The 22,355-nt window shown below is 30.1% G+C and overlaps 2 protein-coding genes across 9 annotated transcripts in view; one reads left to right on the forward strand and one right to left on the reverse strand.

The window, feature by feature from the left end:
* Nucleotides 1–354: 354 nt before the first annotated feature.
* Nucleotides 355–2,435, reverse strand: PGAP3 (Per1-like protein PGAP3). Of its 2 annotated transcripts, none has more exons than XM_076395844.1 (8): nucleotides 2,324–2,435; nucleotides 2,023–2,195; nucleotides 1,815–1,966; nucleotides 1,445–1,597; nucleotides 1,269–1,393; nucleotides 1,071–1,210; nucleotides 623–827; nucleotides 355–564 (listed from the first exon to the last, which is right to left on the reverse strand). In XM_076395844.1, the coding sequence occupies exons 2-8, from the start codon at nucleotides 2,147–2,149 to the stop codon at nucleotides 477–479; spliced, it is 990 nt and encodes a 329-aa protein (XP_076251959.1). In that variant the 5' UTR covers nucleotides 2,150–2,195; nucleotides 2,324–2,435; the 3' UTR covers nucleotides 355–476. The 2 variants fall into 2 exon arrangements, with proteins under 2 accessions (XP_076251959.1, XP_076251958.1); XM_076395843.1 differs by lacking the exon at nucleotides 2,324–2,435 and adding an exon at nucleotides 2,258–2,309.
* Nucleotides 2,436–2,477: 42 nt separating this feature from the next.
* The window catches only part of RhoGAP19D (Rho GTPase activating protein at 19D), a 520,079-nt gene continuing 500,201 nt past the window's right edge, over nucleotides 2,478–22,355 (forward strand). For 5 of the 7 annotated variants that reach the window (XM_076395790.1, XM_076395821.1, XM_076395827.1 and 2 more), the window contains exon 1: nucleotides 2,478–2,691. The gene's annotated coding sequence lies outside the window, so the exon portion shown is untranslated. The remainder of the gene's footprint in view (nucleotides 2,692–22,355) is intronic. The other 2 variants (XM_076395789.1, XM_076395794.1) reach the window with 2 other exon arrangements.

The following is a 22,355-nucleotide window of genomic DNA, read 5'->3' on the forward strand; positions in this document are numbered from 1 at the left end:
AAATATTGTTCATTCCTATATCACAGAAGCACTGTTTTTGCGAAATTGCCCAGTTTCATTGTGTCGTGCTCGCCGTTGTTGAGTTTTATATGCACCAACACCTTGCTATCGCTATTCACTTCATTTCTAGTCACTCTCAAACGCAATTGTATTACTACAAATATAATTTTCTGTTTCTCTCTGGTCATCACGTGAGATAGATCGGCGACAAGAAATGTAGCCTTATTTACAACGAAACAATTTTTCGATGAAGAATATTACCATTCATTCTTTATATTTCATAGTACATTCACAGACTGATTAACATTAGACTAGAGATTAGAATGGTGAAGTTTGGCTAATAAAACAAATATATAATATAACCAAAATTTATTATAACTAAAAATAATAAAAATGATATATTATCAATTAACTTATATAAAATTGTATATATAATTTTAATATGACTAAAATATACTACGGAATTTTACACTTCTTTATTTAAATTTAGATTTTTGGTTTCCTTCAAAATTTAAGTCTTCAACATGTAATTTCCTTAGGTATCGGCAATCATCGATAGCAAAGCTGTAAAAAACATAATAAAATAAGATACATAATGCTCCTATTTAAGGAAAATTGTTACCTATAAATTAGAAAAACTAATGGTGCTGTGGTTAGGTGCCAAATTGCATGGAAATCAAATACATAAAATAGTGGAGGTTGGTCAATAATCTCTAAGGGTAACACCAAACCAGTCAATGCAACATACAATGCACATTTCCATACATATGGCTGATTGTTTCGATTTGCAAAACACCAAATAAACCAACAAATAGCTGCGAGTGTTCCTAAAATATGTACAATTTGCAACAAAGCTATTCTTAAGATGATATAATTGATTTTTGATTTTGTTTGAAATTATTATATTAAGTTTAAATTAATATTAAATCAATATTTTTAATAGGACATAAGTATTATATAAATATTAATTGAATAAAAATGGCCTTTATTAATAATACATGCTATAATATAATTAATAATTAATGTTTTATTGATAAGAAGTGTATGAATATGTTGTATGGAAAACTTACCTACTAAAATATTAATTTTCATGTTATAGGCATAATCAAAATGTGCCTTATATAAATATAAACCATGATTTAAAAAAAATGCTAGTATCAGAATGGTAAGAAATATTAATATAGACTGATGTAATTTAAATCTTAAAACCCTGAAATAAAAATGGGCCAGATAATTTTTATAATTCAAAATCTCTACCCTGGACTAACCTTATCATCATAACATAAAAATTGACTAGAATTATAGAAAAACTGAATATATAATCAAATATTTCAGTTAATAAGAAATCTCTAGTATGAAAGACTGCTGACCAAAACCAAGCATTACAACAGATCTAAAATATATTTATGTAAAATTCACCTGAAAATTAATATTAAACATTTACCAGTCCAAATGAGATCCAAATTGAATACAAAGGACTATCATATCTAACTCTTTTTTGAAATATCTTTAGCATCTTTACATGCATATATAAATTAAATAAGGAAAAAAACATTGAGGCCGGCTCTTGAATTCCAAGAAAACGTATAAAAGGCCACTAAAATAAAAAAAATTAAAATGCAACTTAAAAACCTGTAATTTCATCAATATTATATACTTATTTTTCTGTGATCATATAAAAATATTTAATTTATATGGAACAATATCTAATAAACAACAATGAAAAGATATTTAGTATTGCATCAATTCCAAAAAAAAAAAGTGTAAATATATCTTAAAAAATAAGATATATCTGGAAATATTTCCTGTCTTACTTTTCCATAAAACTGTGGTGTCTTTAAATTTAAATCATGAAATGTAGTTATAGTTTTCCACATACAATTATATTTGCATTCGTCAAGACAATACCAGAAAGTCCATTGTAAATACAAGGGTTGTGTATATTCCCCAAGAAAATATTTTCCATCTAAAATGTATTACGACTTTATAATACTTATTACTTATCTTAAAAAATAAAATTACCTTCTGTGCAATTTAATAAATGGCACCTATCCAAACATTTTTGATAATAGGGGGATCTATCACCAATTGATGCCCATGCAAGCTTCGATTTAATTAATATTGATAAAATAATGAAATACCTCCACATAGTTTATCTCATATTCGTATACTACATTAACGGATGCACTAATGTTCTACGACAAAATATATTTATATTCCTCTGGTATATATTATATGTTACTACATATAATATTACTTAAAAGTTGCAATAGAAAACAATAATGAATTAGAGGTTATATAAATAAATCATAATTTCTCATACCTTCTAAAAGATGTCACTATGATAAACTACAAATATTACCATTATAGTCTGGGGTGTAGATTTTTATTATTCTGATGGTGTAAGTAAGTGAGAATCCAATAGATGACGCTAGTCAATAAGTTTGTTTAAAAGTGACGGGACCGTTTCAGTCGCCATCTTCGAGTTCATAAAATCGCGTATCGTTCGGACGGACGTGTGGCAAGCGAGACGGGTATATCGAGTGTATATTTAGAATGCATTTTCCGATTTGAACTTGTATATTAAGTGATGTCGTGCGAAAAGTGCATTTAGTGAATTTTTGAGTGTATAATTTCGGGAATGGATGCTACTTTTTGTTTGGAACAGCTGTAATTTGACGTTTTGTTTTGGTAAGTTTAACATGATCTAGATGATTCTTCTTTACTCGGTTATATACTGTTTTATCTATTATGAAAGAATGTGCACTTTATCGCTGGTTCATTCCTTTTACCTTTGTTTCTTTTTAGTACTTTTTTTTATAGATTTGAGTTTTTTTAATACCCAGGTTTTATTTTAAATAGAAATTGTATTGGTTTTCAAACAGGTTGATTTTTTGTTTTGACAAGCCGGCGGTTGCTAAGGAGCGTGTTTATATAACGTAAAATTTAAAAAATAAGTCGTTAAATTTTTTTTAAGGTTATTATGTTTGAGAAATAATATATTATCGGTTAGTTAGACACATTTAATTTTTTATATTGCACTGATGGTGGAATATAGACAAAATATATTTTTATTCTATTCCTTTCGTTTTGATTTAAATAATATAAATAGACTTAAGTTCTATTTTATTCAAATATAATTATGATGTGTCTTAACAGTGACTTTTTAGCCAGTATTTATAACATTTTAATAATAAAACACCAATTTTATTTTAGATAGTTAATATTAATAATACAAAGTGGAGGTTAATACTCTGTTATATTCCAGGTAAAACTTTTCGTTTGATTTTTTCCATTATTAAAACAGTTTCGGTTTCTCCGTATTTAAAGTGAAGTCACTATAATTATTATTATCTGCAATTATAGGATTTTTCGTTTAAAATGTTACACGGATGTTTAATCTCATTAATGTTAAATATTATTTTCTTGTATTATTTGACATACTTTAAAATTAAATTAACAATAAATTACAATATTAATAATACATGTGGAAAATCATAATTAATATTATTTTTTGTTTAGTGGTAATTTATTAGTTCCTGATATATTCGGGTTAGCTTGTTATATTTTTCACTGTTACTTTTCTTTTTTCATTATTATTTTTATTATCAGTGGAATAAATGGAAATAACATACATACTTTACGAAAAGTAAATATAAATGTAGTTAAGCAATCATTTATATATATATATAATGTATATATATATATATATATATATATATGTATATATTATTTTTTTAATTGGGCCGTGATTGTTTATAGTTTTAAGATATTTCAAAGCTTCATATTTTCTGGCATTGTTATTCATGAACAAAATTAAAATAACAAAAATGGTTTTGGGAGGAAATTAACTATTGACCCGAATTATAGCTATATATCTTAAAATAGAAAATGACAAACTTTAATGATGATATATCGGAAATGCTGTAATATCCGCTATTCATCTTTTTATTCCACATCAGATTATTTCTATTATATTATGTCTGGATTGAAGTAATTACAAAAAATTAAGATTTATATTAGTTAATTTATATGAATGGATTGACAAATATTTTTATTTTATTTTTCAAATTAAATGTTTTTAGCAATTTTATACAAATCTGACAGCTAAGTTCGATGCACGTTAAAATAGTTATATAACTAGTCTTGCAACACTTACGTTTACCTGACTACCTGGTATATAAAAGGGATATTCTGAAATGTAGTATGAGGGCAAGCAAGACCATAAATATACATGCCGGTACTTGGTGTATTTCAACACGTGGCATATTTCACGCCATAAATTTGTCCATTTTAGGCTTTTCTAATTAAATTCATTCATAAATAAAATAGAATTTGAATCATGCCTCTATAAATAATTCATATTAGAGAGTTCTTTTTGAACTTTAATGTTTCAATATATGTTAAGTCTTGATTAAAATAGATTACAATAGAAGGCATGATAGGTATAAGCTTTTTTAATATTTAATAGGAGACTATTTATCTCCGTTTAAGCTATTTGAGCCCCAATTATGTGTGGATTTGTGGTTTATATTATTTTTTTATTTGGACAGATCTAATTATATATGTTTCAGAATTTTCTATAGTTTGGGTATCGATTAAATTTGATAAAGTGAAAAGAACTTGAGAATTTTGAATCAGTTATCATTCAATAAATAATTTTATTTTTATGTAAATGGTAATTTCAAATAATAACAAACATAAAGTACTAGTCTCGTTATTTTTTTATAGAATTTGTCGTATGTTAAATTGTCGTAGTTAGTGTTGTCATACTTCAAATGATAATAGCTCCAAATTTTTAACGTGCAGAAAAGCTGTAGAATGAAATACTATGAAATACCGTGAAATAAAATACATAATAGTGGAATACCATATATGAATATGACATAAAAGAAGCTTAGATTACTTCTTTTCAATTATAAGATTATTACACGTTTCATATTACATATATATGGTGTATTTGTTTTTTGTATAAATTCATCTTGTTCAAATCATGAGAGTTAGAGAAAAGTTAAATAAGACTTATGAATATTTATATTGTAAAAAATACAAATAACGGAAAAAATATGATTCTATATAGAAAAACAAATTATATACAATATATTGAAGCGTTTTTCCAAATTATTTATACATATGAAATTAGGGTCAAGTTTTGGGTAAAATTGATATTTTCCTTCTTGGCGGTAGATCAGTAGATAAATTCCTTAAAAAGTAGAATTGGCAGCACCGACGGAATGCGATGCAGTTTTTGTTTCATTTACGTCACTAATTAACCTTTTCTCGCTTTTTTCTTATTCCATAATAACCAGCTAGAACCAAATGGTCTTTTGCTGATGTCGCTTCGGGTTCGGGATAGTGAGTGTTTTACGGGCGACAGAGACCCTGGGTTACGACTGGGATTGTCGTAGTTGGTTTACTACCTAGGTTTGTGGATGGGTAGGGATTTAATCAAGGTGTTGTCGTGTTCTAACGCGCCTATGGAGAACCTTACACTGAACATGTTCGTGAAATTTTTCACAAATGGATGCCTGATTCTAGGTGAGTGTTGACGTTCGTTATAAACCATGGGGCATTGAGTAACGCGCGGACTATTTTGGATTGGAACACTTGGAGTAGTTCAAGTTGTCTCTCAGAGATATGTACCACACCCGTGCCCCGTAGATGCAGACTGGACGGACTAGAATTTTGTACAGAGTAGCTTTCTGGGGGATTGGAAGTTTACTTTTTCTGCAGAGGAGTGGAAATAGTAGACTATACAGTACGACTGCACACGCCATTGTCTTTGGAAATAGCGTGCTATATTTGAGTTGACCATTGGAATCTGCGGTCGAACTGGAGACCGAGGTATGAAACTTTCTGTAGTCAGGGGATGGGGATTTTATCCATTTGGAGGCGATAGGCGCGAAACTCCTTGCGGTGGAACAGAATAGCCTGAGTTATAGCACTGATCCTCACTTGAAAGTACCTACCGTCCAAGGTTGAATCTATCAGGGTGATTAGGTCATTCGGTAGACCAAGCTGTTTCGCTTTGAATATTAGACCGTGGTGCCATACTTGATCGAAAGCTTTGTAGAGATTTAAAAAGGTGGCTCTAATTTTTCGACCTTCTCTTAATGCCTGGTGGATTGTTGCTGCGACGCGGGCAGCTTGATGAAGGCTTGAATGTTTGGCACGGAAACCGAATTGTTCGTTCGGAATTATGTGGTATGCGTCTGTGAAGTTGTTTAAAGCGTGTAATATCGCTTTTTCAGCAAGTTTGGAAAGTGAACTAATCTAATAATGTAACTAATAATGGAAAGTGACTTGGCATCCTTTTTTGGAATGACAGCAACAAGCGCATGTTTCCAGTTCTTTGGGAAATGCTTTAACCTCAGGATGGAGTTGATAATGTTAACAAGTTCTGATAGTTGCTTGCTAGTGAGGTTTTTCAGATGGTTTGCTGTTATACCATCTGGTCCTGGAGCTTTTTTTAGAAGACAGACGTTTTATGGAGAGCTGAAGGTCTCTGGGTCTCTCTCTATGCTCTTCAGAAGATGAACTGATTGGAAGTTTTTCCTCTTTAGAGAGGGGGTGTCATTTATGATGGACATCTGACCATGTGTGTTGAGGTGGACCAAGAAATGGATTGCATTTCATTTGGTTCTTGAATGAGTTAGCGAGAAGCTTGGCTTTTCCGGATTTGTTAGGGCAATATCCGTGGAGGAATCGGCCTTTAGAGGGGGGTTGTGTTCGAAGTTTCCCCATTAATCCTTTGGCGGCGCGCGTCAGTGGTCATAGGGAGCAGTGGGATTTTCTAGATTTTGAAGAAATGATTCCCATTTCTTTTCGTTTCAGGCTCTAACCCTGCCCCTGATTTCTTTGATTGCGCACTGTGTCATGCGTTTATTCTTAGGATCCAGAGTGGCGCGAGCACTTCTCGCTAATCTGTTCTTGTACCTGATTAGTTTTTTTTTATTTTTAGAGAAGTAGCCTATTGCGATATTATGGAACAGCATCGCCATACTTTTCCAAAATTGTTCAAAGGGCTTCGATGACAGATTTCTTAAAATGTAACGAAACAGTTACTGTTGATCGAAAGATAACTTTGCTATATATTTGCACATAGTTAATGTACTTTTTTTTGTTGACTAGTTATACGATTAATTTTCATCCAAATAGTTGTTCAATTATCTATTATTTCTTATGGTTTATATGAAAAACATTCTTTATGAAATAGATAACGCAGCTCGATATTTAAGTATTTGTTCTGCTTTACAAGGAAAATAACAGTATGTTGTTTTTTGAAAATATAATTTTCATGGAACTGTTTAACAGTCCCCCGTATAAATTGATCTTTGTTCCCATCTGCTCGGTGCCATTACATGTTAGGTACTTGGCGACGTTGACAGAGGAAAACGGCAATTTAGATTGCGGCATGGTTACGCAAACCCGACAAATTACCACCGCTGTATGTGTCCAACGAAAAACAAAAAATTCTGCGACACATACGGTTTTTACGTTATGAAACGACCAGCTAGAATTCCAATTCTGCAGCGCGGACGTGTCGCCTTACTACATAGAAAATTATTTTTTCAGTAATTACTGTTAGTCTGTCCTAATTATCACACATCGCTCGATCAATGGCTTAATTGGATGAATTTAAAACTCGTTTTTCAGCTACAGAGTTTTGTTATTGCTATAAGGCGCAACGATGAAATATCGATAATCTAGAGCTCTGGAACCATTTTTATTTGTGTTATGCATCGCCCTACATTTTCCTATTTTAGATTTCGACTTCACAATATGTCGATCAGATTATTTAATAGGCTAGATGACTATTTTTGAAGAACAGGCTTATAAAAGATATTTCTGCAAAAAATGGGCTGACATTTGAAATAGTGTAATTTTAAATGCCCTCCAACTCTGCGTGTGACGTAGTTGATTTGGTTGCACTGTACGGTTTGTATGGGTACAGGTCTTATTTATGCATTCATTTGATCATTTTGCATTATAATTTGACTTTAATATGTGTATCGATGGTATGAGGATCCCTAATTTATTTATACATCGGTAAAGTTGTGTATTTTTGTCCCAAGTCAGAAAAATATTAGAGAAATGTGCTTAATATTTCAAGCTTATTATTTACAACAATAAGAGCATTATAATGTAAGTATTTACAATTTTAAGTACCTTATTATATCTAGAATGTAGTTAACATAAGATCGAGGTAAATAACACTGTTGATAACATTTGAGGTTAGGCCTCATTTATTTTGTTTATTGTATATCTGAGTATCTAGTAATTTCGTTCTTTTTTCAATCACCAAATAACATGGAAAATTATATTTAATATAATATAATATGATGGATTTGGTCGTACAAGTGGGTATGAAGTCTTAGTAATAGAAATATATACTACAAGATTTGATTGCTAACCAGCAGAAGAAAGAAAATGAGTTTCTAACTGAACAGCCATATTTTCTTAAAATAAAAGAAAAACATTAATTAAATTCAAGCCTTCAACAAGTGTTAATCAAATCCCATCATAAGATTACAAAAAGCTAATATTAAGTATATAGTTTCTTGTACACCCAATAGTTCAATATGTTAAAGTATCTCTCTTATTAAAATAAACTTCAAAAGTACAATTTGTGCATTTTATTTAGCAAAATATTACAAGGTAATTTTATACAATACCGGATACACTTTTTCATTCCACAGAGCTGGGAATAGTTTAATCAAATATAATAAAATGTATATAATTGAAACCTTTTTTTTGTGTTCTATTTACTATCAACTATGTAAATTTAATATTTTGGTAGCCGTGTCAAATACATTTGCATCTGTATTTTCAAATTATCATCATACATTTTTTCAGTAGGTTTGTTATCGTTACAATTTTGATCTGTCTTAGCAGATATTAGGGAACTTGATTTCAATAATACTACTATCACAGTTCCCAACTGACGGCTGTACTATTATCGGGAATTCTTTAGAGTTATTACCTGCACTTATTAATTTTATTTAATTATTATTATCTTGCGTAAGTGTTTACTAATAGTATTTTTACTTAATATTCTTCAATATTTTATTACCGCATTTTATCGTCAATGTGCCTAAAATATTCACTCACATAAATTCTATTAAAAAAATGCAAATTATTATTTCAATTACAGTTGAACAGTAGTCGACGAATCGACACTGTGCAAATTTAGGTTATTTGCTTATTGGATAAATCCCAGTTCAATTTTTTCGTTTATTTATTCTTTCCATTTGTAGTAGGAAACCAATTTTTTAACTGTGTAAATATTGTACAAAGTTGCGATTTTTTAAATAAACTTTTAAAACTAAATACTAAAGTGCACTAAATTTAAAGTATACATTTAAAAGATTTATTAAAAATAAAAGTTTTTTTATAATGTTCAAGAAATATCTTTAATTTTTTTTTAAATAATGAAAAATATTTAAACAACTTATTACTTACTTTATTACTTATATGATACATAATGTGTGTGTTTGTAATTGACACGTAGCTTAAAAGTTGAAAACTCTAGTTTTTGTTTGTTTCGTTTTCAAGTTTGCATGAAATAAACATCCGGCGATTTTAAAGCTTACTCCATTATATTTACTTTATTGTTTTTTATGTCATATGAATATATTATAATTGCTTTTATTTGTAAAAATTAATAACTTCTTCAAAATTAATCATATGAACCAAATCACTGAAATTGTTCAGATAAGGTATTGATCTGTTTTCCTATGTGCATTCAAGAGAGGGGCCTGGTTATTTTATTGATGATACTCATATTCTTTTTTTCCTTTAAGTAAATTTGCTGGAGGTAATTTGAATTGAAGCAGCGTAGTGGTTTTGGTCATAAAATAATACAAATGTTACATATCCCAGCATATTATTGTTCTAATATATTCAACAAAATTAGATGAATAATTCATACTTTAAATACTATCAAGGATGCATGTAATGCATCTATGGATCGTATTCATTGGATATCCTATTGTATCTTAATTGAAGTAATAAATCGTTTAATAAATAGTAAATAAAGAAGTAATAAATTGAGATTAGTAGTAATACGTTCTGCTCTTGTTATCTGACGATATCAATAAGGCATCAAATTTTACTAAACGCAAATCAACCACAAACTGAATTATAAACATTATTGCTATCTTGGTGGTTTTGGAAAAGGTGCAATTTCTACCTAGAAATATTTTATCTTTCGTATTAATTTTTTAAATGTTAAGAGAGTGTAACACATGTTTGTATAGATCTGTCGTACTTTAGGATTTTTTTCTTCGGGCTGACTTCACATTTCGATTCATTCACATTATTCATTTCCTCTGTTGATTCGAAAATGGAGATTTCAAAAGGGTTATTTTCGTCATATTTTGCTTAAGCCTAATATTTTTATATAACAGGTCAATTGAAAAGTCCCGGCCTGACACATAGATGGCGCTACTAGAATTAAATCCATGTTTTTTAGTTGGCCCTAACTACCATGTTCTCCAGATCTGTCCCCCAGCGACTATTTCCTGTTCTCAAATCTTAAAAGAATGCTCGCTGTGAAGAAATTTTCGTCGAATGAAGAGGTGATCGACGAAATGAGGCCTATTTTAAAGTAAATGACAAATCGTACTACAAAAATGGTATCGAAAAGTTGGAGGGTCGCTATAATCAGTGTATCACCCTTGAAGGGAATTATGTTGAATAAAAAAAAACTAATTTTGCCAAAAACATTGGTTTTACCATGGTAGGCCGGGGACTTTTCAATTGACCTGTTAAGCATTATATATCGAGTACTTTTATCAGTGCTTAAGTGGACGCCAGAGGATATTACCTGAAGCTTAAAAACGTCAACACTGCTTCATTTGGATCAACTGGAACATAAATTTATTTATTTTAATATTGTTCGTTTACAATTGTAATTCACTGTTTTTGGCGGTTGAAGATATGACGGACTAGAATTTCTCTAAAAGTTAACCGACCACAGGCGTTCGTTTTCTCGTTGCTTTTAGCCTAGGTGTGATTTCTACCTGTAAAACTTTAATATCTATAAGCATCCATTTTATAATTTCATAACAATCAACAACAATAAGAATGGTATTGTAACAATCTATTTTTTGTTGATTTTGAAAATATTTTGTATTAATTGAGAATTATTTTATTTGTATATATCATTTGCATATAACCTGTTCTGCCGTGTTATGTGTTACTAGTTAATACCTACTAACTTTATAACTAATATTTAATAAAGTAATTATTTTTAAAAATAAATTCCAGAAAATGATGCAATAACAAAATAATAATATTCTCAAACTTAAAATGTATGAGTAATAAAAGAATTCAAGATGGTCGTGAAATAAATTATTAACAAAAGAATGTCAAGGTCGAGTTAAGTTTTGGAATTTTAAAAGTATGACGAAAATACCTCACTATTATAAGGCTTTTTGTGTCCTACGGATTTCAGGAATTTTAGCAATACATTTTTATTGTTAGTATAAGAAACGTAATTTGATCTTATAAGTAAAAATTGAGTATTTTTAAATTATTTGATATAAAAAATATTTAATTGGATATTAAAATTAATGCTATTATAAAAAAGAGTATTATAATTTTTATTCGTATTATTAACTTAGAAAAACCAATTTAAATACATTTACAAAAATTGAATTGTCGTATATTGTTATAAATAATAATAAAATAACATAAATAATAGAACTGTTAAATCTGAATTGAATTAATATATGAAAATATCAGAATATTTCTTAAGAAAGATATCGTATATAAAAAAATTAGCTCATAAAAATATTTTCTTTTCATTCCCTTATAGCCTGTCCTCGCATTTTTCGTCGAATCGCAGTTAACAAAATAAGCCATTACTTGGCGTCATGTCTGTATACAACATGTGCAGACAAAAATCCTAATTTTTGTATTTTTTGAGGGCTTTGTTTGGCAGTGTGTGGTCCATTCGCTTTGATTTACTTTAATATATATTATACATAGATACGAGGGTTAACTTACAATTATTGAGTATAGAAACTCTAGTTAACTATGTGAGTTTATTAACAATTGTAATCTTTTACTTGTGCGTATGTCACGTTAGTGTGCAAGCTTCAGGTGGCCAGTTTTTGTACAATAACTTAAAATTAAGAAAATTTTAGAGATGGGAGAACTTTCAGGTAGTTATTTTAATAAAGGCATAACTATGTATGACTATGAGGGAATCTTGCACCATCGGCCGTGATAGATCTTAAGTGTATAAATAATTTAAGAGAGGTTGCAATAGATACATAATTATATTTAGCAGAACAGAATTTACTTGTCACACGCAAAATATTTGAGTCTCTGATACTCTCCTCTGCTCTAGTGTCCTAGTTGGTTTTTTGAAGCAATACGATGTTCAATTCGTTTAATGAACGTCATTATACATCGGCGGTAACAGTTTCAGTCATCGCTGATGCTAATACTCTACTTTTTGCTCTATTACAGAGCTTTTCTCTTTTTGTCTTGTTCTTTGCTTAAACCGCGATGTTGAGACTGTTTGGAAATGGTAATTTCAGTTAAATGAACTGATAGCCATTTTTCTTTTTTCGTATCTTTCTCTTCGCATATAAACGTCTGGAAATAGTTGACTCATGAACTGCTAAGCTGTCTGAAAGTTATTAGAGAGTTTGAGCTTCTTTCTGTCCAATAAGTCTTAAAATTCGCTGTGCTTAATACTTCTTTCCTTTACGCTTCCTTAATACTTCAGTATGTTCTTTATTATTCGCTATATACAGTTACGTTAAGTTACTTATCAATTCTTTACACTGATATTTCGCAATTTTACCAATAGTTATCGCTGATTGAAATACATACATATATCTAATAATTGTATTGTTTTATGACAAATGGTCTAGTTGAACAAGTTGTTTTCCCTTAAGATATTAGAAAGTGAGTGACTTTTTCAAAATTTCAAAGATTTTGGTTAGTGATGGTACTACATAATAATCTAAATTTTTTCAATATCAACTAATCTATTAAAGTATTTGCTGTAATAAATAATAAGTAAATGTAAAATTGCCTAAAAAACTTTTTTTTTTGATTATTTGTATTACATTTGTATACAGGCTTTTCATAACATAACAGGTACTTTTTTTTATTGTGTTTATTATTAAAATTCAATGTTTGGGTTTCTCAATATATCAGTTAAATGAATAATATTTAAACTTTTGGCTTACCTTGAAGTTTAAAACAAGTTAATTGTTTCTTTAACTTTTCTTCATTTCTCTGAAATATATATGTATATATATATATTTCAGATTGTCAATTTTTTGTTGTTTTAGTTATACAACTGTTGATAAAGCGATAAGGCGAATCATAATCACAGCTAATTATTAATAGGTCATTTTTTATATTGGAATTTTAAAATCGTGATTTTTTTTCCAGCCTTGTGATATTATTAATTATTATATGTTGCATGTCACTCTTGACTGCAATGGGCATATCTTTAGATTAACATAATGCTGTTTAGTTATGAAACTAGCGATATTATCTGAATTAGATGTAAATGTGTCAATCCTTAATGGCGAGTTAAAATAAATACCAGGAACATTTCTTATGGACTAGTATAAATGTTATGTGTATACGATTAGAAATATAATTTATATTTAATTAGTTTATTATCTTTAATTGTAGTAGGATTATAGGATATAAGAAATGATACACATTACGAAATAAATAAACCATTTTTTCATTACAACATTCGATGATACGGTTAAATATTATTTGATTAATAAGACATGGATGGTATCAGAACTAGATGTAAATATGTCAGTTTTTAACGGACGGTTTAAGACCATAAAAACGCCGGTTTGGTGACGCAGTGGTAAAGGCAATGGGATGGTCCTCCTACTGTTGCGATAGCCGCGGGTTCGAATCCTGCTGGGGCATGGTCGTAAATTTATGTTTGTGATTGTTTAAAATTTGTGAATGTTCTAGGCAAGAGTGTAAAATCCGACAAAGAAAATGATCCTAGTCACGCCAGTAACCAGGCTGGGTAAGACCGGATATCTTCTGGGATGATTTCTAAAGTTGGTCGGTAGGCTTAGTGCTGAGGACCGTGGTTCGGAGCCCACGTTAAACTTTAGGCCCAGTCCAGATAAACCCATAGTTGGTAAAAGGAAACTTTAAAATATATATAAAAAAAGACCATAAAATCCAAATATTTTATTTTTATTTTAATTTCCAGCGTCTCTATAGACAAGTCCATTTCTTTCAGGGATATGACTTTTTTGAGTTTGGACGTCATCAGAAGGTCTTTAATTCGTATTAAGTTATAAGTTATTAAGTATTAAGTTGAATGCCAATTATGTATGAATACTATCTTTTTGATCAATTTAATATTATTTGAAGTGAGGGCCGACTCCTCCTACCATGATTTACAAGCCATGTGTTCTAATTCCAATTCACAAATCTAGTAAACTGATATATACACGTGTTGGTTATAGGTGTTTGCATTAAGCAGCTTATTTCTATATTTGAAAGTTTAAACTAACTGTCAAACAGTAACTTGGTTTACTCATCAAATGTTACTTATTGTGCGATACACCATTTAGTGCGATTTCAATCGAACATTATTACTATTTTTTATGAAGTAAAGCACATAATGGTTATTATTTCTCAGTTAGAAAAGTTAGGCTTTTGTCACAGTACTGACTCAGACGACAAAAATCTTGGGCACTATGACTGATAGGTGGTAGAGTAACCGTTTTATTCGATCCTTCCTTAGTCATGTCTTCAGGGCAAAGCTGACATTTCCCTTTCATCTTCTATGCTCTAATTGAACAGAGCCTCTTTTGTTGCCGTGAACTCTGTTGAAAATGTTATCCCCAGGCGAAGATATGCTCTTTCTTTTATTTTCGCAGATAACATGACATTGTATCACACGGACAGTATCCACAAAGCCAGCGAAGCTCCGCTCCAGCACTGCAGAAGCTGTGTAAAATTAAGCTTTAGAAAACGGTTTACTTCACCGAGTAAGTCTGCTTGTTTGGATTTTTGCAGGAAACAAAAATTAAAAATTTCAAGAAATTCAAAAACCCGTTGAATTGTCAAATATCCATCATAGAAAAAATTGGTCATATCTTATTATCTATGATAATCTATCTACTAAAATGTCTTAATCTATCATATATAAAACACATGCTATTCTAGTGCAAGCAGTACTTCCATTATAGACCGACTGAGATAGAAGTGTCAAAACGATAATAACTTGAAGGTTAACCAGCCGTCAAAACCGTTAGTTATAAAAATCCTGGACAGATTGAAATTATTCCCTTAGGAGACGTGCATTTATTCTAGATTATGAATTGTTTGTTTCACATTTGTAATTTGTATTTGTTTGTTGTTCTGAACTTTGTTTATTCTAAGGACCAATTGAGTCAGAGTTGTTAATTAATGAAATATAACCAACGAACACAACATGAACAAACCTTTTAGAAATACAGCATCTTTGTGAAAATTTTTGATAAATAAGGAGCTTATTAAAAAAAGGGTTAATTAATTTACAGTTCTAATAGTCTATTGTCTGTTTATGTGACATTTTACTTATTGAATATCAAATTCTTAAGTGATTAACAATTAAGTCATTGTAGTCATCACCTTCCATTTGTTTTTAGCTCATGGGAGATATTATTGAGACGCCAATACTAATTTTGTAACCTGCATATGTAGATCAAGAAAAGGTCAACAGCAATTAAGCTCAAAATGAGCTTAATAGCCGTTTTATTACTTTAGTACATGGTATAGTCCACAGTATACTACTACTTTTTACCTATATTTGTTTTATATTGTTATCAAATATTTTATATCAAGTAAAAAAAAATAAATAAAAATAGTAGTAATCATCGAACGTTCCAACAGACAATTTTTTATTTAAATAGAAAGGTAACCAGATCAGGTTAATATTCTTGCCTTTTGATGAGTTTGATTACCTTGCGCAATAAAATATTTAAAGGATGTTGTGAAATTATCAGACCAGGTGCTAAAGAAAGTTCTCCGGTGGGCCTTGATACATATTTTTATAAGAAAAAACGACAACTGTTTAGGAAAATGAGGAAATATGTCGCTAGTTGTAGATGTTTCTTGTTATGACATATTCTTTTTTGGACATACTTAAAATATATCTTAAAGAATTTGTAGAGCGACGTTACCGATGTACCTTATTTAGATTTTATTGCGAATGTATGTAGATCAAGTAAAGGTCAACACCAATTTAGTTTGTAACAAGCTTAACTGTCATTTTATTGTTTAAATGTCCGTAATAATATTCCAACTACATAATCATTGAAGAAGATAATGTTTGTCTAAATACGTTACATAGTTCATGCTTAATTACGTTATGTTATCTTTAATGATTGCAGTAAACATGGTATACTAGGTTGTTCAATAAGTTTGTGGAATGCTATACATTTATCTACACGAAATACTTCGTATCATTAAGAACTTAAAAATTTCATGATTAAACCAAGAGTTTTGTGCAGCGTTTCATAACTATGGGTGAGATCTACAGTGAGGTAAAATACTGAGGTCTACCAGCATGATCCTCCTGGAAGCCAGATTGTATTTAGAAATCGACCAAGAGCATGCTATAGTCAGTTTTTTTTTTTCAAAATGAGTTTTGCTTATGAATTATATTCAAATTGGTAAAATACCACACTCGAGAAATATTATTATTTTGGCTTATGAATTGCACTGAAGAAAACATTGTTTTCCATCAGATACAGCTTAAAAGGGCACTACTAAAACCAGTATGAATTAAGCGCATATTGTTACAACATTACAGCTTATTGGCTAACTTTAGCTTCCTCTAGCTTCTGACACTAGGAAACCGATTGTAAAGTTGATAGAAATTAGATTGAAAAATAGAATCGTTTTCCGCTTTATTTCCACTTATTGAACAACCTAGTGTATATAGTAAGAAAGAGAGAGATTACTTAGCAAATATAGAAACGGATAATTTCTATCAAATATTTTATTAGTTAATTTTTTACACGTATAACATATTATTGATGTGTTTGCGAAGTAATTATTTCAGTGGATAGAGGATCTGCTATGGTTCGGATCTAACATCCTAATTGGTATTTCGTAATGGTCGAGTGAACGCTACTAGTTATTAAAAACTATTACAAGATTACTTCTTACCGTTAATTACTTTACTTAGAACAAATATAATATATGTTGCAGAAACTACAAAAAATGGTTTTAAGACTTTGGTAACCAATATAAACATTAATATTAACAAGTAAACAATATTTCAGTGGCTGATATCCAATAAGGTACTTCAGGGGATCCTAGACAGGAAACTGTACGTATTTGTAGATTAATTATGTTAATTAAAAATGATTGCTGCATTTCTATAATATACTATATATAAAATCAGACATTCAACTTTTACAAATTGCATATCTCTAAATTTGTCCAGAGAAATTGTCACAAAATTCGTCATTGTGCTTTGCAATAAATGCCCATATAAAGTTGTGTTGTTGTTGCCCAAAATATTTGAACGGAATTTGAGTCTTCATCAGCTAACAGTGTTTTTGAGAACGTCATTTGGACATCTTGGTAATATTAAATCAGTGTTTATTTGTCTGCCAAGGGTAACTTGAAATGGTGAATAATTCTGAAACTGGTGAAATCGCATTTCGGACTCTTTACTGATCAAATTTAACAAAAACTGCACCTCATTAGCAAATAATGTTAATCAATAAACACAAAGGAAACTGAAAATAATAATATTTAAAAACTGTTAGTTTGAAATTATAGATAAACTGATGCTTTGTTTGTATATAAATATACAAATTTTAATAAATATCTTAATGAATATAAATATTAATAAAATACATTCTGATTCGTCGAAAAAAATAATCTAAATTGTTAAGCAATTAAAAAATGATTAAATAAAAAACTTATATGTTACTTATGTTATAAAACTGATTTCCACAAACTTTGTTGTCTGTTGTCCATGTATATAAATAATTATGGACACATGTGTGTTAACAAATTTTATTTTGGGTACTGAAGATTGGACGATGTTCAATTTCTGAAGTCGTATTTAAACAGGACGTTTGCTTTTATCGTTATTAATATTCTTACTGGTTTTAAAGCAATTAATGATAACGATATAATTTATTTAATTGATGTTTGACAGAAATTATTAGAGTTATTTTTGCATTGTTAATTATAATACTAATTAGAAACATATTAGTTTTTATGAGATGTTAAAGGAAACAATTATAAATTATCATTTATGATATATATTATTAATAAAAATTGATGCCTTAACGTGCTAAAAGAATGGATGGGATAATTTGTCTGGTTTACAGAATAATCTAATATATGGGCCTAATTTAAACTATATATTAGTTTTAAAAGATTTTAATTTGAAAAATCGGTACAATGTATTTTATTCAAAGTATTGTCCATCGATAGTCGCTAGTTTTTCCCATCTTTCAGGCAATTTACGGATTCCACTTCGAGAACGATATATCTTTTGAGGTTATCCACCAATCGACCCATTTTTTGGTATCTTCATAAGAAGTGAAGCGCTGCTCAGATAGGCTACGACTCATATATCGGAACAAGTAGTAATCGGAAGGCGCAAGGTGTTGAGAATCCGGCGGGTGAGATACCACTTCCTATTTTAATGCCTCTAAGTATGTTTTCACCGTCATGCTGAAGTACAACATTGTTGTGTTTTTCCTCGTGTTCCGGTCATTTTTTTGCGGAGTGTTCGCCTTAAATTCATTTATTGTTATCAATAGCACTCTCCATTGATGGTTTTATTAGGTTTGAGTAGGTCGTAATATACCACACCAATTACAGAGCATTAGATTGGAGCCATGGATATTTGGCTTTGTCGTTAATGTTGATACATGGCCAGGTAGTCCCTCAAATTTTTTCACTTTGTGTTGTCGTTATGGATATTCTTTTCATCTCAAGTAATGATACGATTTACGTTTCAACTCATACGACATAAAATATCTAAAATTTTGGATCATTCCTATATACTTTAAACGATTCAAAAAATTGTATTGCATTTTACACGGATCATCAAGTAATGCCTTCAAGTTCTCGTTTTTAATTTTTTCTTGGCTGTGTGTCAAAATCATCACTTTTAAAACGTCGAAACTAGTATTCACATGTTGAAATCGATAGAGCATGGTTGAGGTAGAGCTTCATGCAGAATTTGATAACTTCAGTCGCCTTTTCCGTCAGATTGAAGTAAAAAAGTAAAACTTCGCACAAATGCGACTTATTCGGTACAAATTCAGAGATTTGCAACGCACGAAATGACATACTGAAACGTCAAGCCTGTCAGTGAAGCTTCAACCCGATACACATTAATATCATATGTTGTAAATATTTTAAGATATGTACCATGTATATGAAGTCACAACGCGGCAGTTAGATTTTAAAATTAGAATAAAATAATAGTATCCTAATGCAAAATATAGCATTATGTGGTATGTGTGTATGTGTTATTTTTGTATATTTTAAAGAAAATATTCGTATTTAATTCAGAAAATTGTGCTAGTTATAACTGATGGAATGATTAAATGCTGTTAGAATGTACGGATAAAATAGTAAAACACATTGATAAAAATGAGATCTAAAAAGATTGAGGATGAGGAATTGTATGCTCCATCCGAATGAACCATCAAGGTAATTGATTTTTGGTATATGCATTTAGTTTGAGCATTGAAAAAAACGATCATAGAATATTAAGAAATAATACTAACATTGGTCTTATGGATTAAATAGATAAAATAAAATAAAGTTTAATAAACAAAACTTTGAGATTTTAAACCACAGTTCACTGACCTAATCAAAGTTTTTAAATAGAACATAATGAAATACTACATGGAACACACTTAATGAACATAATTCAACCAAGTTGATCCAAGTTTAAATCTAACAGTGAACTTAAAATTGTGTGTAGCATGTTTTATCTTTTACACAGCACTATTTTCATTTTGAAAACTACCATTCCAAAATCCCTACCAAATAATTACAATTTTAGGATGTAACATTGCTCATCTCATATTTATTCGTTCAACTTATTTTGGCCACGATTTTTTTACCGTTACGTTAATATCATTAATTAATAAGGCGTAATTTCATTTAAAAGTGGCTCGAATTAAAGAGAACAAACATGTCAATCAATACACTGTTATTGGGGTTGCAGGATTTTGAACACTCTTCACCAAATCTTCAGTACTGATTATCAGCCGCAGTTTCACTCCTCATTCAACAAGCCCTTGTAATTAATCTGCGTGTTTGCATTGTACAGTCGAGCATCTTAACCGAATACATTTAATTTTAATACCCGGGAGAAAAACTGTAAATTCAGAGCTATATAAGTTTGTAAAAATAAGTCCTAGGAAGAGTTATTTTATTATTTATTTCAATTTTTTATATGTAATCAATCAATAGTGCATATATGATAATGCAATATGGCTTTGATTTATTTGATATTATAACGCCTGAAAGTCTAATGAGTAAAATTAAAGGACAAAAGGCGATAGATGAATGAAGAGAGAAAGGTTCTTCTATAGTAAATATCGTTAGTTATTCATTTATCAGTTGTATACAAATTTTAATGACTCATGAATATAGCCTATAGCTGATACAATTTACCATATATAACAATTTAACAATGACGCATAATAGTGTCGCTGCTGTTAGGTAGCACCAGACTGTTATCGAATAACAAAGAAAATATTATTGTTACATATCAAGGTCGTCGATAATAGTAAATATAATTTGTTATCCATTGCGTACGTATACCGTGTAGTGTCGCATAATGTATAGGTTTACGCTGCTGCTCATATTGTGAAATCGTATGATATGCAATGAAAAATTGCATTGTAATCAAGGTTGACTGACTGACTGTAAGCTTGGTTGAATTGAGTAATAGGAGAAATTTACTTTGATTTTAATTACCGTTATATTTTATAGTTATCACAGGTATTTTTGTTATATCATTCAGTCAGCCATTGTTAGATTCCAAATGTTTCCATTTATAATATAATATATAACATATGTTATGCGTTTTTTCAATTTTTTAATTCTCTCAAAATAGGCGTTTGTTTCAATGATCTCATCATTCGACCAAAATATCCTAGTATATACCCAGTATTTCTTCAGGTTTGGGGGTGATGGTTAGGCGAATGGAAGTAGGACGAAATAAAATAATGATTGTTACTTATATTACTACGTTATTATGACCCTTATTTATTTATTGACGTTATAAAAACTGTAAAGAAATACAGAAAGAGCGAGGCAGTGTTACCTGGTAGGCCCATGAGAAGTCGATGGTGGCACGTCGGAACCGAATGATGGTTAGTAACTGAATGATCGAAAGTACCCTTCAATAATACCTAAGATCAACGTCTCGGGGTTGCCAGATCTTCGTTATCATTTATTGACTGTCGCTGCTGTAACCCCGTACGTGTTCAACATCTGCGATAATATTTTTATTATAATAACGTCTGTTAAAATAATAAGATACAAAATTCTACATGATCCAAAGTCGCTATGTAGGAAATAGTCACAGTCGACTAAATCTGAAAAATATGCCGGATGGGGTTGCAGTTCGTAGCCTATTTTATAGATCTTTGCCATCACACACATTTTGCAAGACACATATACGACTTTGATCGGTTCTTGGTCGCTGGTATTTTATGATGAATCCATGCTTCGAAAAGGTGTAAAAATTCCTTCGTATTACGGTTTAACATAGTCAAACACCCCTTTAAAGAGGTCACAGGATTGTGCTGATGGCCGATTGTTTTGGCAACTCGCATGTTGTGCAGGTTCGACCACAACGGAGCTCAGTAAACCACTTCTTAACCATTAATATTGTTGAGTGTCATAGAATTGATCAAACCTTTCCTTGATTACTATGATGGTTCTTTTTTGCACAAAAATTATTAAAGTAATCAGCTTTTGTTGTAGAGATTGTCTGCTGTCAATGGCTGTCAAACGTAAAATAAATGGCGCAACTGGCTCAAAATCTCCCATTAGTTTATTATTAGATGACAGTTGAGGGCAGCAAAGCCGTATTTAAAATTACTGTGCAGGAAATATATAAGTCACTAATTTATCAAACTACCCTTTTATTTCGCGAACTTGGTGTAGGTTTATTAGTTTTAACTTTACTATTTTTCAGATAAATTTAGTACGTCATTCATTGCATTTTGTAGATACTTTGTTGTATTCATTAACAACATTAACATTTTATGTATATTTTATTTATATAGGAGGGATTTATTTATTTCTTACAAATATCATTATATTGAGAAAAATACTATGGTACTGAT

This window comes from Rhynchophorus ferrugineus, unplaced genomic scaffold, assembly GCF_030347505.1.
Source record: "Rhynchophorus ferrugineus isolate W39M unplaced genomic scaffold, kcgeb_rfMv2 rfM2, whole genome shotgun sequence".
NCBI classification, from domain to species: Eukaryota; Metazoa; Arthropoda; class Insecta; order Coleoptera; family Curculionidae; genus Rhynchophorus; species Rhynchophorus ferrugineus.